The 18,336-nt window shown below is 37.0% G+C and overlaps 5 protein-coding genes and 2 pseudogenes across 5 annotated transcripts; 2 read left to right on the top strand and 5 right to left on the bottom strand.

Annotated features, from left to right (window-relative positions):
- Positions 1-890: 890 nt before the first annotated feature.
- Positions 891-1,728, bottom strand: LOC101889954 (transcription initiation factor TFIID subunit 10). Its single transcript, XM_005191029.4, has 3 exons — positions 1,484-1,728; positions 1,123-1,305; positions 891-1,066 (listed from the first exon to the last, which is right to left on the bottom strand). Exons 1-3 carry the CDS (start codon positions 1,601-1,603, stop codon positions 959-961), a joined length of 411 nt encoding a protein of 136 aa, XP_005191086.1. The 5' UTR covers positions 1,604-1,728; the 3' UTR covers positions 891-958.
- Positions 1,729-3,826: 2,098 nt separating this feature from the next.
- On the top strand, positions 3,827-4,463 carry LOC131802989 (transcription initiation factor TFIID subunit 10b-like). The gene is made up of 2 exons (XM_059123833.1): positions 3,827-4,010; positions 4,069-4,463. Exons 1-2 carry the CDS (start codon positions 3,909-3,911, stop codon positions 4,387-4,389), a joined length of 423 nt encoding a protein of 140 aa, XP_058979816.1. The 5' UTR covers positions 3,827-3,908; the 3' UTR covers positions 4,390-4,463.
- LOC131802988 (gamma-secretase subunit Aph-1-like) lies at positions 4,391-5,495 on the bottom strand. Its single transcript, XM_059123832.1, has 2 exons — positions 4,951-5,495; positions 4,391-4,886 (listed from the first exon to the last, which is right to left on the bottom strand). The coding sequence occupies exons 1-2, from the start codon at positions 5,344-5,346 to the stop codon at positions 4,563-4,565; spliced, it is 720 nt and encodes a 239-aa protein (XP_058979815.1). The 5' UTR covers positions 5,347-5,495; the 3' UTR covers positions 4,391-4,562.
- A 188-nt stretch (positions 5,496-5,683) lies between these two features.
- LOC131802986 (tubulin-specific chaperone D-like) lies at positions 5,684-9,827 on the top strand. The gene is made up of 6 exons (XM_059123831.1): positions 5,684-6,000; positions 6,071-7,995; positions 8,054-8,479; positions 8,539-8,661; positions 8,717-9,220; positions 9,283-9,827. The coding sequence occupies exons 1-6, from the start codon at positions 5,840-5,842 to the stop codon at positions 9,711-9,713; spliced, it is 3,570 nt and encodes a 1,189-aa protein (XP_058979814.1). The 5' UTR covers positions 5,684-5,839; the 3' UTR covers positions 9,714-9,827.
- Positions 9,820-13,638, bottom strand: LOC131802987 (transportin-3-like; annotated as a pseudogene).
- A 1,317-nt stretch (positions 13,639-14,955) lies between these two features.
- LOC131802991 (methyltransferase N6AMT1-like) lies at positions 14,956-15,690 on the bottom strand (annotated as a pseudogene).
- Positions 15,691-15,750: 60 nt separating this feature from the next.
- Positions 15,751-16,347, bottom strand: LOC101889096 (SNAPIN protein homolog). Its single transcript, XM_005191024.4, is given in 4 exon segments — positions 15,751-15,977; positions 15,980-16,060; positions 16,063-16,108; positions 16,110-16,347. Coding segments are annotated over 4 exon segments (402 nt in total). The 5' UTR covers positions 16,158-16,347.
- Positions 16,348-18,336: the final 1,989 nt, after the last annotated feature.

The raw sequence follows: 18,336 nt of genomic DNA, 5'->3' as shown, positions 1-18,336 counted from the left end.
GTCGAGTGGCTTGGAAATGACAGCAGTCTGAAGTTGCAGGTTTTTCATCTCACCCTGTATGGGAGCTACAGCTATATCTGATCCGATTTACATCAAATTTGAACTACTGGTTTATATTATGAATTCAATCGTAAATGCTAATATTCAGTCCATTTGGGCACCATAAACCTCATATCGGATAAATACATATGGGAGCTATATCCCAATCTGAACCGATCTCGATAAAACTTGACAGAGGCATTTTCGAGCAGTATCTGATTTCCGGTACCAAATATCATTCTTCTGGAGTGAATATTACGCATGTGCGGGACTTAAACCCCCAAATCGGATGAAACATATATATGGGAGCTATAGCTATATCTGAACCGATTTTCTCCAAATTTGATAGACTTGCTGCTAGACTGAATTAGGTGGGATATACTGAAATACAGGTCATTTGGACTTATATTGGCCGAAATCGGTTGAAGATATATGGGAGCTATATCTAAATCTAATCCGATAATCGCCAAACAAATTGGGCCAAACAATTATTGTTTGCGAAATTTCATCTCAATCGGATAAAAAGTGCGAACAACAGTTTTTTTTCACAAAAATAACACGGACAAACGGACTGACATGCATTAATCGACTCAGAAGGTAATTCTATGAAGATCCCCCAAAGTAACTATGGGTCTATCTCGCATCCTTCTCCATGTTGCAAACAAATGTAAAAGACAATACTCGTACCACTATGTGGTGTAGGGTATAAAAAGGACATCATCTACGGTTTTTATTACCGTTTTGAAAAAAAAAATTTTTCTCAGAAAGAACGCCTAGAGACATTTTGCAAACCAGAAACCATGGCCTATATAAGGTCGGCCAGGCCCCACATCTTATGTGAATGTATACCATTATTTCTATGCATACTTTTTATTCATATTTCGTCTCATTTAATCTCAAGTTTTCCTTTTATAGTAATTTAAACAAAATATTGTGGCTTTCGCATAGTAATGCCGTGATCGGCCAATGCTGGTGTCAAATCCTCTATGGCGAGAGTATATTTTCGATCTTTATTCGATTTTTTGTCCTAAAACCAAAATAACAATTAATAGCGTATTTTAATAAGATCTCTAAGATAATTACCTTATTTGATCCGTGACTTCCAGAATGTTGACTATTGCTGCGTGTCTTACAATGTTGCAGGGCATCATTGGCAATGTCAGAAATGAATTTTTGTGCAGTGACTGAGATGATTCGAACAATGCGGGGATCTACCGCTTCAAATCCAGCCATATGCAAATATTGTTCGGCCACAGCATCGGGTACCTATGTTATTGGGTTACAAAAGAGAATATAAGATAAGAAAATATAAGATTTTTCGAAAATAATGATAATTCTACATCGAAGACTACTAAGAATTTCGATCTACAGACAAGATTCGCTGAAAACTTCGTTCGTCTTTATTTTCAGTAAGGAAGGACCTTCAATAACTCTAAATACTCACTGTTGGTGTATAATCTTCCAAATGCATCAGTAGTTCCCCCAATGCCTCTCCTGGGGCTGGTTCTACATCGTCAACTACATACTCAGTGGATTCGACTTCTTCATCGTTGCTAACTACCATCCTATAGAAAATTATTTATGTGTCCGTTTTCCTTGTAGCAGTGTGTCCAGAAACAGAAATTTATTTCTTTCTTTTCCACAAATATGTTTTACCAAGAGTTGCACCGAACTAATTTAAAAACGTTCCAAATAAAACAAATGAGAAAGGCAAAAGAGAATGCCAATAAAAATAAACTGAAAACAAAATGCTACATTGTTTACGAATGGATGTGATGCAAAATAGCCGACGAAATACAAAACAAACATCATCAGCTGAGAAAGTAGGGATTTTAAGGTGTGGACGTTTATTCACTCGTTTTAGAAATAAGTCGGGTTGTACACACGAGTGATGTATTAAATCATAGTTAACAGTTTTAGAATTATCATTTCATGAAACTACTCGTTATGGTAATACAGGTAGTCGCATCACCACGGCTGCTGGGACAATGCACTGTCAAACCAATTATGGAATTGCAATTGTTGAATGAAAACTTATTCAAATTTGTAAATATTGTTGAAAAATGCGTATCATAACTATTTCCAAATGGTGTCGTATAAGATAACTTACAAAAATCTACTTATTTTTGAAGAATCATTTAAAATATTTTGACATATTAATGCTTCCAAGCGTTGATGTGTCTACCTGTATTCTTCTACCATGGTGTATTTATTTCATGAAACTACACGTGTTTTAGGAACCTAAAAATATGTAATTCTGTTAAGTACATCCACTTTTGACTATATCAGCTGTATTTGTAAGGTTCATGAAATTAAAAAAACACAGTTCTGTAGTGGGGTTATCCAACTCATTGACTTACCGACAATAAAAAACTTACAGACATATAAAAATAAAATGAAACTTGACAACATTGGTATCTAACGGTAGGTCTTAGCAACTACTTTGATTCCGTAGCCAATTTACTGAACATTTTCGTTAATTACTGAAATTATAAGAATTTTAATTTTACCGGCTTTTGTCGGTAACTCATAAAATGAGTTAGAGAATTCCACTACTGATGAATGGAACATCACAGATTTTCACGACATCAAGTTTCTAATTAGATAACGTACATTTATGTTTTAACCCAAAAACGCAAAAATGTATTCTTACCAAAAGCAAGATAACCTGATATCAAAAAATGTTTACCGCTGTTAATTGGAAATAGGTCCCCGTCTCTCATTAGTGTATTTGCAATGGATTTAAGAATAAATATTTTAACAATGGAATGTTGTTTGGAAACAAAATTGTGAAAATATTGTGGAACGACATTACCTTCCTAATTTTACCAAGCAAAAACTCATGGTACAATAAGGAAGTAGAACAGCTTCGTAAAACTACAGAAATACAGCATTGAGGCCATAGCAGAAGAATACAGGTAGATGCATCAACGCTTGGAAAAATTGATATGTCAAAAAAAATTAAATGTTCTTTAAAATATAAGTAGATTTTAATATGTTTTCTTATACGACGTCATACGGAGGATATTACAATTCGTGTTTTCCAACAATTTTTACAAATTTATATAATTTTTCGTTCAACGTTTTCAATTCTAAAATTGGTTTGACAGTTCATTATCCCAGCAGCTGTGTCGATGCGTCTACCTATATTCTTCTACCATGATTGAGGCTATGCCCGCTTCCTGTCAATTATAGGCAACAGGTGGTTTTTATTTATTTGTTTTTTTTTTTTCATTTCTAAAATGACTCCAGTAGCGCGAAAGATGAATGAAATGCCTCGATGTTCTGTTAATAATATGTTCCTAAGTGTTCAAACTTTCTATTCCATGGCAAATCTGGTTAATATTATTAATGCGCGCCCCGCAATTTAGGTTTCTTCTATTCATTGATTTTTAAAATATACATACATACACAAAATTGGCAGAAGCACTTAGAGAAAAATTTTAATCTATTTTACCTTTAAATATCGAAAAACAAGTGGAATTCCGTAATTTACGAAATCCAATCGATCTAAAATGTCAATTCCATAACGTATGCGTCAACTTACGAAGACGTTATGAAATTTACATATCAAATCGAGTGAATTTAGTAGCCTTAACGTACTCTAAGTCTGAAACTGCCAAAACAAAACGTATAAATGATTAATTTTTGGTGCTTTCTAAAAGTTTGTTGTTAATTGCAAGTTCCAGCCGATTTCAGACGCCAGTCTGAACATGGCATATTTTTTAGCAATTTACATTTGTGTTTTATAAATAACGAGTTCTGGCAACACTGTTCCAAAACAGGTGAAATGAATTACAGAAACAACAATATAGCACACTCAAAGCAGCAACAACATCCGCAGAGAAAACAAACGAAAGGCTTAGAAGATGATTGGCACAAACTTTGGAATATTTCGTCCCGCGAATGCTACATCCGCCAGCAATGGACCAAATCATCCGTCTGCAACAGCATCGGCTCCAGGTCAAGAGGTACAAATATATATAACTATGCTATTTCAATCCATATCTCAAAGTCCATTTATTTCAGACTTCTCAACTAAGTGATTTTATGCTGCAACTGGAAGATTATGTTCCCACAATTCCAGATGCAGTTACATCTTTTTACCTAAATTCGGCCGGCTTTGATACCAACGATCCACGTATTGTGCGTCTAATATCTGTGGCAACACAAAAATTCATTTCCGATGTGGCCAATGACGCCCTACAGCATTGTAAGACCCGCTCCAATAACCAAAATGGTGGCTCTAAAATGCTAAAACCAACTAAATACACCATGACCATGGAAGACTTGGCCCCAGCATTAGCCGATTATGGCATAACCGTGCGCAAAGCCCAATATTTCCCATAGATGAATTGTTCACTTCTTTTATTTTGTACGTGAGATTTAATAAAATATATTCTAGGAATTAAATACAAATATAATTATCAATTGTCTTTTGTTATCAACTAAAACTACATAGTCTGGAGTATATAATGTATATGTGGGTATATAGGATGAGTAGTGATTAAGTCTTTTGCGGATTATTGGCAGGAGATGAAACGCTTAAATGACCGTACAGTACCACCAGCAACGCTGAATGCCAAAATGCCGGAGACCACAGTTACAATGAAGTTGATTGTTAGGGATGCAGCATACAATTGTTGGGCATTCAACAGGGTAATGAGACTGACAAATAAATGCGAACCAACAACATAGGACACATGAATGTAATTGGTTGTATCGAAGGCATTAAAGAATATTACACTCCAGAAAATATGTAGCAAACATATGGATAAAGCCTGGGCAGCAGAGACCGTAAAGAAGCTTTCGGAGCCGCCGTTCAGACCCAATGTTCCGGGTCCCGTCTGTAGGGGGAGAAATGCACTGAGATAAACATCAAATTGGTCATTACATGTCCTATTCACTTACCAAGTCAGCCAAAACATTGACCAGAGAGAACATTGCCGATATTATACCAAATCCAAAACCGGAAACATATGCCAATACATGTTTGTTATCAACCAGTGTCCTGTCATCGGCCACAGCCTCCAGACCTTCCTCGAATTTTCTCAGCAGTAAATAAAGCAAATAACGGAAATACTCTTGAAAGAGTACCGAAAAGACAGCTCCAAAGGCCAATACACCTCTCAAGGGTACGACCGCATACCACAGAAGCGACGATGCCAGCAGTGATAGCAACCAAAAGAAGGCTGCCATTATGACCATTATTACACGTATTGGTTTTCTGGCAATCGTAAAGACAAACAGTGCAAACGGTGGGCCAAAGGCAATCATGGAACAACCAAAGAACTCGGGTAACGTCATGGTTTTTGCTTCTGTAGTTAGCGTTTCCTTTCAACAAAATACTACTTTCCAAGCTGTGCTGTGGCGACCACGAATAAACATTAGTCAACAAAAGAACAGCTGATTTGAATTGATTCGTATAGAGTTGCCAAGAACAAAGAACAGAAAACACAAAATTTAAAACTTTTTTATTCCCGATAGTTTTCCGGCAGATTTACTTGGAAATAAAAACATAACGTATGGTTAAATCAAATGCCATAATTATACTGAAAAATATCTTTAAAATAATGTGTATGTTTATTGATTTGTTTGGCTCATGGTATTTGTTTGATCTTGGCAACTCTCTCTCTCTGACAACAAAAAAGAGCTAACGTTACTCATCAAGGCACTCTGTGAGTCTCAAACAACTTTTCTTTCAACCTACACTCATTAACAAAAAACTTCAACCGGCTGTGCAAAATTTTCGGTAAAAAATCAATTCCGACCCATAAATTGTTCCCCAGAACGAGACATCATGATGCAATGCGATGAAATCAAAGATGAAGAGGGTCCTTGCAATACCTTGGAACATTTCACCGAACTGGAGCAAGTATTGCAAATGATCGAATCGATACAGGGAACAGATGCTGCTGGATTTGAAAAAAACTATGAACAATATACGGAAGTTCTATCCAGGTACATTGCACACATACAATAGCAACTAATTTTATTCATTTTTCATTGACCGTTTATTTTTAACCAAAAGATATCAAGAACAACCCCATTTATTGGATCCACATTTGGAGTTGCTGCTCCAAAAGTTATTGGAGAAAATTCGTGATCGCAATTTGCCAACACCCTTAATGCATGCTGCCTTCAAGTATCTGTATATCATTTGCAAAGTTCGTACCTACAAAGTGTTGGTCAAGTTCTTGCCCCATGAACTCAGTGACTTGGAGTTTGCCTTGGATCTGTTGGAGAAACAAGATCCAAAGGAATTTAAACACTGGGAAACGCGCTACATGCTTCTGTTGTGGATGTCCATATTAGTACTGAATCCATTTCATATGTCAAGGCTCGATGCCTATGCTGTCAATGTTGGTGGAACGGAAGGTGAAGTAATTTCCAACAGTGTTCCAAGTAAAACAAAAATGGAACGCATATTTGAGCTGTGCAAATTGTATACCTCCACAAATGATACATGCAGTAACATGTCTGCTTATTTGGCAGCCAAATATTTCGTTAGAGCTGACATCAAGGAGCTGTATTTGGATAGATTTTTGGAGTGGGTAATGTCACAACATAAATCGGACACAGTTGACATAAAATTTGGTCAACTGGCGGCCATTGCTGCCATATTAAAGCATGGCAAACGGGAGGATCTACTGCCCTATGCCGATAAGCTATTCCAATGGATAATAAGCTGCCAGTATAAAGATGGTTCGGATTTCTTGAAATATAAATGTTACATTAAAATTATCCAAAGAATTGGACTGGTCTATTTAAAGCCGCGCATTGCAACATGGCGTTATAAAAGGGGGACACGTTCATTGGCCTCAAATCTGTCACAGGCTCAAAATACCACAGCTGCACAAAGTCCTACCGATGATGGACAGCCGAGTGTTGAAGAAGAGAGCACGGACGATGAAATTGCAGTGCCCGATTCCATTGAAGAGGTCATCGAAGAACTTTTACAAGCTCTGCGTAGTGGTGGTAATGACATACGTTGGTCTGCTGCCAAGGGCATTGGTCGAGTTACAAATCGTTTATCCAAAGAATTGGCCGATGAGGTAATTGGTTCCGTCATTGACATATTGAATCCTTTGGAACCACATGAAGCTTGGCATGGTGGCTGTTTGGCTTTGGCTGAATTGGCCAAAAGAGGTCTCTTGCTGCCTTATCGCCTAAAGGAATTGGTACCACTTTTGCTGCAAGCTTTGTTCTACGATGAAATGAAAGGGTATATGTCCGTGGGACAACACATACGAGATTCGGCTTGTTACATGTGTTGGGCATTTGCCAGGTCATACAATCCCGATGACTTCAAACCCTTCGCCCAACAGGTTTCGGCTGGTCTACTAACAGTGGCTTCGTTTGATCGCGAAATTAATTGTCGCAGAGCAGCCTCTGCTGCTTTCCAAGAAAGTGTTGGCCGTCTCGGTAACTTCCCGTATGGCATTGAAATATCCACAACAACAGATTTTTATACGGTTGGCCTGAGACAAAACTCCTATTTGAATATAAGCTTCTTCATAGCCCAATATGAGGAATATTGTAAACCATTAATCGATCATTTAGTAGATCGTAAAGTAAATCATTGGGATACGGCCATAAGAGAGTTGACGGCCAAAGCCTTACATAAATTGACACGCAGGGCTCCGGAATATATGGCAAATGTTGTGTTGGACAAATTATTTACAAAGACTGATTCCATCGATATCAACACTAGGCATGGCAGTGTTTTGGCAATTGGAGAAATCGTGTTGGCTTTGCATGAATTGGAGGTTGATTTGGAACAGAAGCAAACTCTGCTCTCCAATCAAACAATCTGTAATGTCAACGAAGTGATTGGTAAATTTTTACAACGTGATCTTTTCCGGGGCATGAGTGGCGAACTGATGAAACAATGTTGTACCGATTTCATCCGCAACTGCAGTACAGCCAAAGTTGCGGCAACGCCACAATGTTTGGGTAGGTAGCAAAGCCCAAAATGTTGACTTTTTTGTAAAGGATTCTTTTTCTCCTTTAGAATCTTGGCAGGATGTTATTGATAAATGTCTGTTGAGTAAAAATGCCCCCATTAGAGAATCTGCAACTATTGCCTTTTCAAAACTATGCGATGCGTATTATAACACACCAGAGAGAAATATGGCCAACAATGAAATAGTTAGGTTTTATTTGAAAGGTGCCGACAATGATCAGGAGGAAAATATACGCATGGGCTATTTAAGTGCATTGGGTGTGTTACCGCTCTTCATGGTTACACCCCTGTTCGATGACATTCTTGAAAGTTTAATAAAACACTCTTTGACACCATATCAAGCCATTTGTGTGGGCGAAACCGTCAAAGAGCAAGAGGCTCAAAGTACTCAAGATTGGAGTGAAGCCCGTCGTGACAGTGTCAAGGCACTGTGTAATCTCGTGAAAAGTGTGGGCTTTGAACAGGATACCAGAGGTAAGTATTAACCATTTACTTTAGTTAATATTTCATTTAAATGTGAAATTTCTTTTCAGTTTCATTTGCTAATTTGAAATATCTCACAAGGGTAATTGATTGCTATTTAAAAGCCATGGATGAATATACATTGGATAATCGTGGCGATATTGGAGCCTGGGTTAGAGAAGCAGCTATGAGCGGTATATTTAAAATGTTTGCTGTAAATATAATTTTACTAAAGTAACTTATTTGCAGCAATTTTCGAATTGATAAAAATGTGTCCCAAGGATATCTTAGAGCCCCAACAAATTCATCAAATCGTTGTGGGGTTCATGCAACAAGCTGTTGAAAAAATCGATCGTACCAGAGGTTTGGCTGGTCGTCTTCTCTGTCAAATGATCCACTTAGAACCGCCTGTACCCTACATACATCGGCACGACAAATTGAAAGAAATTTTCCCCGAAGATGTTAATTCAGTGCTATGGCTGTTTGCTGATCATACATTCCCCTTGTTTTGTTCACTGCTGGAATTCCCCGAATATTCTCAGCGGATCTTGTTGGGCCTTAGTGCAAGTATTGGCCAATTGACTGAATCTCTTATAAAATATGCTTCGGGAGCATTGTTTCAATTCCTGAGATCTCATACGGGACACATTGAAAGACTGTGCAGGGAAATTGTAATGAATTTTGAGGAGAATCTTCTTAAGGAGCGTGTGACATATCCAATGTTGAATTTCTTGGATATTGTTATTGCATCAGGTGAAAATCAAATTTGATATCGAGATGAATTTCATTACAACTTCTTTTTTTTTTGCTTACAGGTTCCATCAATGCAATATTATTGGATGACTCCTCAACATTTGCCGAAGACATTTATCGTCTGCTGAATTTGGAAATAAAGGGCCATAAGAAACTCTATAAACTGGTATCCAGCATTAATGTCTATTCACAATTAGTACAGGTGCCAAGACTGTGCAAAAAAGTCCTGTCGAAAATGTCAGTATTTCTTGGACTCACCCATGTGCACATACGCAAAACAACTGCCACTAAGCTGTACGAGGCCCTGGCCCTGCACGGTGATGTCTGTGAGATAAGCGAAGAGAATATGGATGAAATTTTAAATTTGCTTTCCGAAACTGATTGGGGCATGCCACTGGTAGAGGTCAGACCCATACGCAATCAGCTGTGTGAACTCATGGGCATTAAACCACCCATGTCGGCAGCCCAGGCAGCATCAGCAGGTCCACGTTAAGCCCCACATCGCACACATTAACCATATTTAATTCAATACTCCATGCTTTAAGTATATCTATTGAGACAACAATTAATATGGCAATAAATTAAAATACCGCACAGTCTTAAACAAGTCTTTGCATTCTTCTTTTATTATACTTTCACACGTGCGTTTCATATTTTAAAACAACAATTGTGTGCACTTGTAACATTTGTCACTATTAGTTGGATCTTTTTTTTCAATCGATGCCATTTTATTAACACATTAACTTATCTGCTTCCATAGTATTTTTCTATTTTAATTTAAAACTAAAAATTTAATAGGTCTGTATTTTTTTGTAATTGCTTCAAAAAATCTCCGTTCTATGGTATTTTAAAAGATTTCATTTTTTGTTTTTAGATTTCCACACATACTATTAAAAATAGTTATGCTTTTCTTCACTTACATCGGTTCAATTGGTTTTTAAAAAACACTGCATAACTTACAATTATAAACGTATTACATTTACTTTGACGGTAGTTTGGATTCTTAAAAAAAATTAATGTTTTTAACAAATTACATATTTTGTTAAAATAAAATTAGAAGAAGAGTATAACTAAACATTTACAAATATATAAATTACTATTGAGAAATGAATGAGTAGCATTGATGATGGTAATTTTCATTTTTCAAATTTTAAAATTTAGGGGGAGGGGGGTCGTGGAGTTACAGTCCATCTGTGGGCCAAATAGACATACTTATAATCTCGCAAAACATTTTCAGCGATATAATCTTGTAAAGGTTTTCAAAGCCAAGGTTACGGATTTAGTTGTCGTTGACCTGCAAGAATTAAAAGGGATTAGCAAAATATGCAAGTATTTGATTCGATTGATTTCAACCTACTTCATAACCGCCTCTTGGAAATCCAATAATTGTGCGTCTGTGGCTGTCACATAGCCTCCACTGTTTTTCTTTGGCAAACTTTGTAGTGCAACTTTCAGCAAAGCCTCCATCTGTTCGTGGCTTATAACATCCTTTAGCTCGGTCAGGACTTCGGCAACATCAGGCAGCATATACGAGTGCAAACAAAACACTGATGCCTGTATCAAGTTAATAACCAAGGCTTCACCATTCTGCTCGGCTATTTCTCGAACCAGGGGTTTGCATTCCTGTAGTTTGTAGTTGTTGCTACGTCCCCATTTTAATAAGTTACAAAAGAATTTCATTACAGATGAATTGGCTTCACGATGATCCAGAGTACATGCCAGTAGGGCACATTGGAAGATTGGCGTTACCAACGTACTTTGCAAAAATGGCAAAGGACAACAATCAATAAATCGCGAACACAAACGGAAAAAGTCATCCACAGTGTCCGGATTGTTTTTCAAACCATTCTCTACTTGCAACATCTTAAAGGTGGGCTCTATAAACGATTTCAGCATTACCAATAACACATTAATGCAATCCTCAACCTTGGCAAACTCATCAACCAATACCGAACCCAAATACAGGAAGCAACTGTGATGATGCATAGCGTACAAGGTGACCATTTGATGGATGAGAGGTTCAACTAACATTGAGGCTTGTTTACGCACCATACGCACACTATAGCGTATTAGACGACAAGTTCGTTCCATGACACGTACATCTGTCTGATATTTATCCATTACTCGCGATATCAAGGGCCAAGCTTCGGTGAGTATATTCAATGTGGGATGGATTTCATTGTCGCTAACATCAGGATTGGTATGACGTATTACTGCACACGCCCTGTCCACCCAATACGCAGGATCTGTACGTTCTCCCTTACAAATGGGCGCCGTTGCAGTGCTTTCCACCATGATGGCCAAGGGCTGGAACTGGAATGATATGATTTCTCGCATTGCAGTTTCCAGCTGTTGTTTCGGCAGACGGGACAGTATTAATGATATGCCTTTTAGCAGGCCAATTGCCAAATCGTTGCTGATTTCAAAGCTATCTAAACTTCTAGCTATTTCCACTAAACCACTTATGTGATAAATCATTTTCTGGCGGCACGATGCGCAAATTGAGGTCAATGCAATAGCCGCTGCAGCTTGCCAAACCATTTTTCTGCTGCAACGAATTCAATAGGAAAATCAAAACAGCCTGTAAACTTTCTGCATGATTTTCTATCCAGTCACACAGTTCACCCAGCAACATAATTGAGGTGTATCGTACTGCTATGTGGGTATTTTCGGGAAGATTTATAATTGCCTCCACAACCTTGGGTATAACTTCATTTTCATCACTAAACAAAATAAGTTGTCATTAATCAAGTGATCCGCCACGGGGTGGGGTTCATACTTACGGTATAATATTTTTGGCTACATTTTGCATAATAAATAGTGCAGACTCAGTTGATTCCCATGTACAGCCGGGCTCCTGGAGTTTGTAAAACATTTGTTTAAAGCAATTTCCAGAGCCCACAATAAATGCAACATCCTTGATTAGATCAGAAACCTTTCGTCGAAAATCCTAAAAGAACAAAACTAATAATTAATAACTATTTCTTAACTTATTTCTTGTCTGCCCAGCCTCACTCACATTAAAACTGTCATTTCATCAATCAATCCTTCTTGATCAGGTTCCATTTGTGTCAGACGATATAAAGCACCCAGCAATCGGTTCTATGTGTGGTTTAAAATGCGAAGTCAGCTTATCGTTATTCCGCTGAAAGAGCTCCTCACTCAAACGATACCAAAGATTATAAAGGTAATTTCCGCCACTTCGTAGTCATAATGGCCCACACAGATTGAGCACTAAATCCAAAGCCTTAATGGAATAATGAGGTATATCTTCGTTGGCAAACATTTCATAGAAAAATGCTTCACAGAGCACAGTGAAAATGCTGGCAATAGTTCATAATTTTATCGATATCTTCCATGCCCACCGATGTGTGGTAGGATGTTTCTAGCATAAAGACGGCATTAAAGATTTGCATTTTCAATTGGCGGATCCAGGGTGTCACGCCCACTATTGGCCTCCATGCAGCTCAGTAAAGCACACAGACACTCAGTCGATGAATCGTGCAATTTACGTGATGTATTCTCCATGCTAAGCAACTGAAATACTTGCTGAGTGAGAGGATTTTGCGCCGCCTGCTGGAGTGGAATAGCTTGAATTGCCACCCATGCGCAATACACCGCAATGTTGAATTCACAATTTTCTCTTGAACAACACTTTCACCGGCATGCTGTTGCATACACATACAAAGAAAATCCATGACTTTGGGTGCAGCAGCATCCAGCTGCTTGTGAATCTCCTCACGGCGATTAGCCCCAAGCGTAGATATCGTGAATCAATTTCTCCGGTATCACGGTTAAAATTTCTAACAGCGGCCACACCGATTGAGGTTGTGGCGAAAGCATATCCAACAGATCGATTATGGGCTGCTTCCATGAGGCCATTAAAAGGGCCAAATCAGCAACGGCCAAGCACAGCTGAGTCACTATAATTGTATCCGTGTCATTGGTGATTTGTCCTACGTGCGCAATCAACGAATCCCTTAATGATTCGTGTGAATTCAATGGTAATTCATTAAAAGAATTTTGTATTTTGTTGCGCATTGTCTGGGCAGCAAAGTAACATGAGTGCAAATCTCTCTTTTGTTGCAGCAATTCATCAGCTATTGTCCAGGAGTAAATCTAGAACATATTTTCAAGAATAAATACACTTTTCTTTTATCCACCCAGAAAAGATCTAACTCACCGATTTTTGAAACTCTTCCAGCCATTTGTTGGCCTTTTCCTTTTCCTTGGGATTCTGATTGTGGAAGAGTGTACATATTCCTGATATACCAAATCAGCGGTGGGCGCTGTCTCCATCATAGTTTCTTGTTGAACTTTAATGTGTCAAATATCTATGTTACCTTTTTAATTTCTACATATATTTCAAACACAAAACCTAGGGGGAAAACTTAAAATTTTCTCGTTCTGGAACTTGTCGTTTTAGCTGTAGCTGTCAGAGTTAGGTCTTCTTCTTCCCCTAGGGATAAAAAAAATCCCGATATATTTTCGTTTATGTCATCGATTTTTTATGAATTATCGATTCTTTATGGTGTCATGCTGTCTTGGTTGACTGAAAGAAATAAAGTGGCTTGGCAAACACAAACAATCGTTTGCCAAATTTGGGAATGAAATCAAAATGTTTACCGCATGTCTACCATAACATCGGCATTTCTTCTGTTTTAGGAAATCAATAATTCCAGAGATATAGCGTTCGGAAATTGCGAAAAAACGAGAGTTGAGATGTTTTTCTAATAATTCTGACGCAAAGAGGACATGACATCAGGGTGTATTTTAACAGAATTTGCAAAAATGTGTTACCTCCTTTTGTAACAAAAAGTGAAAATTGTGGTATAATAGGAGTCTTATTGGGTCAAATTGTAATTTTTCTGCAGGAATGGTCCACCAACTTCTTTCTGAGAGAGTGAGGTAGTTTATTCTCCTGCGGAAAGTAAACAGACGGAATCCCTTCAAAAACTTGCAAGCGATCACCTGATTTTCAAGAACGAAAAAATAAAAATTAATCGAAAAATAAAAAACAAATTGTGCTTACGTTTAAATTAAAAATGTTTCTTGCCGAAATATGCAGAAGAATTGCAAATATTTGCACAAAGAAATTTGCAAGTTCTCAGAAAACAACTCTCTCGAACGGCGCTTTTGCAGAACTTTTGTGTTAACAGACGACTTCCAGTAACAATTTGCAACAATTGTTACAAATTTAGGGTAACCAGACACACCTAATATGTCTTTTGACAGCAAACTTGTCAGATGGGCTTACTGGCCGACCTTTAGGCCATGTTTGTTGCCAACAATTTTTAAACATTACGAAACTGCCATGGTAGAATAATACAGATAGTCGCATCGACACAGCTGATGGGACAAAAAAACTGTCAAACCAATTTTGGTATTTAAAATTTTGAATGAAAAATTATTGAAATGTGTAAAATCTGTTGAAAAATGAATATCATGACAACCTCCGTTTGGTTCGTCGTATAAGAGAACATATAAAAATTTACTTATTTTCGACAAAACATATTTGACAGATCAACGCGTCCTAGCGTGTTGCATTTACCAGTATTCTTCTACCATGGAATCTGCAAACTGTAAGTAAATCAACTGTTAAATTACTTCTTTGCACACTTTAACTTAAATATCCTAAATTCATAAAAAGTCCAGCGGACTCTATTTCGAATCCAATGAAAAACTTGCTTTTTAAAGTTAGCTATTTTAACACCTTTTATTGTGCCATGTTACAATAGCCAAATTTTATATTAATCAATTTACAATTTTATTTCAAAAAATCACGCACTGGATGTTTTAAACAATTATCATTACACTACGAATCCAAGCGTTGTACTTTCAAAATATACAGGAATTCTCCCGGTATACGTCGCTCCATAATTTTTTACTTTGAAATCCGAGTTGTCTCAATTGTTCCATTATTTCGTCAGGTTTATTTTCACGCAGCAGCAGTAAGTAGAAAACTCCTTTCGCCGATAGTATATGATCCAGTTGCGGCAATAAAATATCTATAATTCGTCTACCATGTTTACCACCAGCCCAAGAATGTACAAGATTACCACTTGTACATTCACCAATTTATCAGACGTTTCAAGTTCATTATCTGCTGTCACCACATATGGCGGATTAAAGATCAATAGATCTATGCATTGGTTTAAAGGCATCTGTTAAACTACCCGTACACATTCTACATGGGTTTCGTTCCGTAGGCAAGTACGTTTTGTAACACGACAAGCGTATGGGTTTATATCACAGGCCATGCATATTGTGTTTTGCAGTCGTTTGGCAATAGCTGTTATTATTATACCACTTCCGGGTCCTATTTCCAAGCAAAACACAGGTTTCAGCTCATTTTCTATAAACTCCAAATCTGCTTCCAGTGCATCCAGTAATAGAAAGGAATCTTCGGCCGGTTCATAAACATGATCATAATCCTGAGAAGTTAAATGGTCGATATGTGGCGTATCCATTTCTTGTCGTTTCCGTTAAATATTGCTTGGTTAGTGGTGTTGTGATTTCCTTAGTTTTATCTAGGAAATATTTGTACTTATGGCTGAATCCAGGAGAGCTTGTTCTCCTTTGCTCCTTTCTATTAGTTTGTGCAGACCTGCCAAACGCTCCTGACTACTGATAAGAATATTCGCAATGACCGTCACTTTGTGTTTAACGTTTATCAATTCCTTAACTTTATCGGAAAACTCAGGAATATTATGTTGAGCTTTCTCAATATCCCTCAATTGGGCTGACAAACTATCAATTGTGTCTTTAGTTCTTGTTGAGCCTGCCTTGTAGCCTGTATACGTTCATCCAATTTCTCCACAACAGGTTTGAAATGATTTAAAAACCTTCTGCTAGAATATCTCGCGTTTGATTACTGCAAAAATTCTCGGGTGTTCTCGTCCAGCGATGTGACCGTGCTATCCGAGTCTTTATCCATTGTTTTTTGGATGGAATGGAATGTTGTTGAAAAGTTTCAGAATGAAAAACACAAGAGCAGTATAGTTCAGAGGAACGGTTCAATGACTGGGACTATCGGAACTAAATTCAGCCGTTTCATTTTTTTGTTCTTAGTTCCCATCTTCCAGTGCATGGTAGAAAAAAACATGGTATAATTTTAGAGGGTAGAAACAAAACTACAACAAATACAATTCAAAACCCAATTAAGAAATGAATGTAAGTAACGGTATTCGCACTGTTACGTATCCAAGAATGTAAACAAATTAATTTTTATTAAATTATTTTAATTTCAGATATTTACATTTTTGAAATTTGAATTATTCAATTGAAAATGCTGCATGAAAATTATTAAAATGTTTAATGTTAAAGCTTGCCAAATTTCCCTAAATGCATTGTGGCTAGCTGTAGGAAAAAAAATCGTGAAACATTTCAAGCAGTCACTAGGAAATGGTGGGGGAGGTAACATTCTATCAAATTGAAACCAAAATGCACAAAAACCTATGGTATACCATGGTACAATAAGGATGTAGAAGAGCTTCGTAAAACTACAGAATTACAGCCCAGAGGCTATGCCCGCTTCCTGTCAGATTCATTCAAAATTATATACAAGTTTTTTTTCATTTTTTTTCATATATTCCCTAATTTTTAAAATGAGTTAATAGCGCGAAAAAAAAATTAAATGTCTGGATTTTCTCTCAAAAATATGATTCAAACTGTTCAATCTTTCGATTTCATGGCCAACTGGTTGATATCCTTAATACGCGAACCGCAATGTACCTGTCTTCCAATCATTGGTCTTGAAAATATTTGTTTTCATTTTTCAAAAACAAATACATACACAAAATGGCAGAAGTCGGGCACACTTAGAAAAAAATTTAATCAGCTGGTATCTGCCTTACCTTTTTATTGTACCATGTGGTATACTATGTTTTGAAATTAATATATATAAATACATTTTTTTGTTTGGATGCTACAACGTTACAATGTATTAATCAAGTCAAGAAGGACAAACAAAAACCAACTAGTAACTAGTTATAACGGCCACAATACTAACTGAACACAAAGCAATTTAGCTGTGTTCATTTGTTCTGTAGTTGTGTTCATTACGAAATACGGCTGTGTTGTTAAAAAGTGAACAAATTTCGTAGAAATTCTTTGGAGGCGTCTTCATAAAGATATTGCCGAAAATGCCATAATTTGTTAAAACAAAATATCCACGAATTTTAAAATGTTGTCATATATGTAAGTATTTTTATGAAAATTATAATTCTTAATTTCCTTAATTTGAATGCTTCCGAAATACATTTCAAAATTGGTGCAACATATTTTTACGGTTGATGTGTCCAACACCGGCTACGCGAATCAAATTATATTTAAATTAAATATATTTTTAAGTAGCGGCCCTTTGGGCGCGGCTTATTATTTTATCTTCTAAGATATGGCCAACACGGACTAAATTGAATATTTTTTAAGTAGACGCCGTTCGGCCTGATATTCAGATTTTTCCTGCGCGGTATTTTCTTTCTGGTCTTCATAAATTTAAATCTACACAACTGGGCGGATGCGGCTTAAGTCGAACTCATATAAAAATATGACTCAAAGCTTCCAAGCTACAATACATGTGCCAGTCTAAGAACAATGTGGACAAGAATCAAGGAAGCACTACTGCTGTTTTTATACTCTTCAGTAAGTTAAGTTTGTGCAATCACTCGATCTTCAGAACAAATGAAGTAGGTTGATACAATTTCTTGAGATATATTTTAGGTATTGAAAATGGGCTTTATAGGTCTACATTTTGATATAGCCCCCATGAAATTTACCACCAGATTTAAGTGTTTTGGCTGTTTAAGTCACGTTTTGAACAGAATTTGATGTACATTTTCAGTTTATGTTACCTATATGTAGTAAACATATTTGCCTAGAATTAGTATGGTCCCCATATAACTGTATATTCGCTAATTTGATGAGTTGTGTCACATTTTCACCAGAATTGTATCAAATTTGGTATTTGGAGTTCGTAATGATAATACATTCACACAGAGATAAACCCCATATAACGATACCTCCCAATATTCCTTATTGGATGATTTTAGCTAAAAAATTGGAAACCACCTCTTCTGATAGCCCCCGTATAACGATACCTCCTATATTCGGAATCA

The sequence above is a fragment of the Musca domestica genome, unplaced genomic scaffold (genome assembly GCF_030504385.1).
Source record: "Musca domestica strain aabys unplaced genomic scaffold, Musca_domestica.polishedcontigs.V.1.1 250, whole genome shotgun sequence".
Lineage (NCBI taxonomy): Eukaryota > Metazoa > Arthropoda > Insecta > Diptera > Muscidae > Musca > Musca domestica.
The sequence above is the reverse complement of the archived record's forward strand: the minus strand, read 5'-3'. Positions and strand labels throughout refer to the sequence as shown.

What these genes read in the sequence shown, in the direction of transcription:
- LOC101889954 (XM_005191029.4), bottom strand. Translation starts at nt 1,603, where the DNA reads ATGGTAGTTAGCAACGATGAAGAAGTCGAATCCACTGAGTATGTAGTT. An exon ending in TGGAAGATTATACACCAACA is followed by an intron (nt 1,306 to 1,483) that starts GTGAGTATTTAG and finishes CCAATAACATAG; the next exon opens with GTACCCGATGCTGTGGCCGA. An exon ending in GAAGTCACGGATCAAATAAG is followed by an intron (nt 1,067 to 1,122) that starts GTAATTATCTTA and finishes TTTTGGTTTTAG; the next exon opens with GACAAAAAATCGAATAAAGA.
- LOC131802989 (XM_059123833.1), top strand. Translation starts at nt 3,909, where the DNA reads ATGATTGGCACAAACTTTGGAATATTTCGTCCCGCGAATGCTACATCC. An exon ending in CATCGGCTCCAGGTCAAGAG is followed by an intron (nt 4,011 to 4,068) that starts GTACAAATATAT and finishes CATTTATTTCAG; the next exon opens with ACTTCTCAACTAAGTGATTT.
- LOC131802988 (XM_059123832.1), bottom strand. Translation starts at nt 5,346, where the DNA reads ATGACGTTACCCGAGTTCTTTGGTTGTTCCATGATTGCCTTTGGCCCA. An exon ending in TCAATGTTTTGGCTGACTTG is followed by an intron (nt 4,887 to 4,950) that starts GTAAGTGAATAG and finishes CTCCCCCTACAG; the next exon opens with ACGGGACCCGGAACATTGGG.
- LOC131802986 (XM_059123831.1), top strand. Translation starts at nt 5,840, where the DNA reads ATGATGCAATGCGATGAAATCAAAGATGAAGAGGGTCCTTGCAATACC. An exon ending in TATACGGAAGTTCTATCCAG is followed by an intron (nt 6,001 to 6,070) that starts GTACATTGCACA and finishes TTTAACCAAAAG; the next exon opens with ATATCAAGAACAACCCCATT. An exon ending in TAGAGAAGCAGCTATGAGCG is followed by an intron (nt 8,662 to 8,716) that starts GTATATTTAAAA and finishes ACTTATTTGCAG; the next exon opens with CAATTTTCGAATTGATAAAA.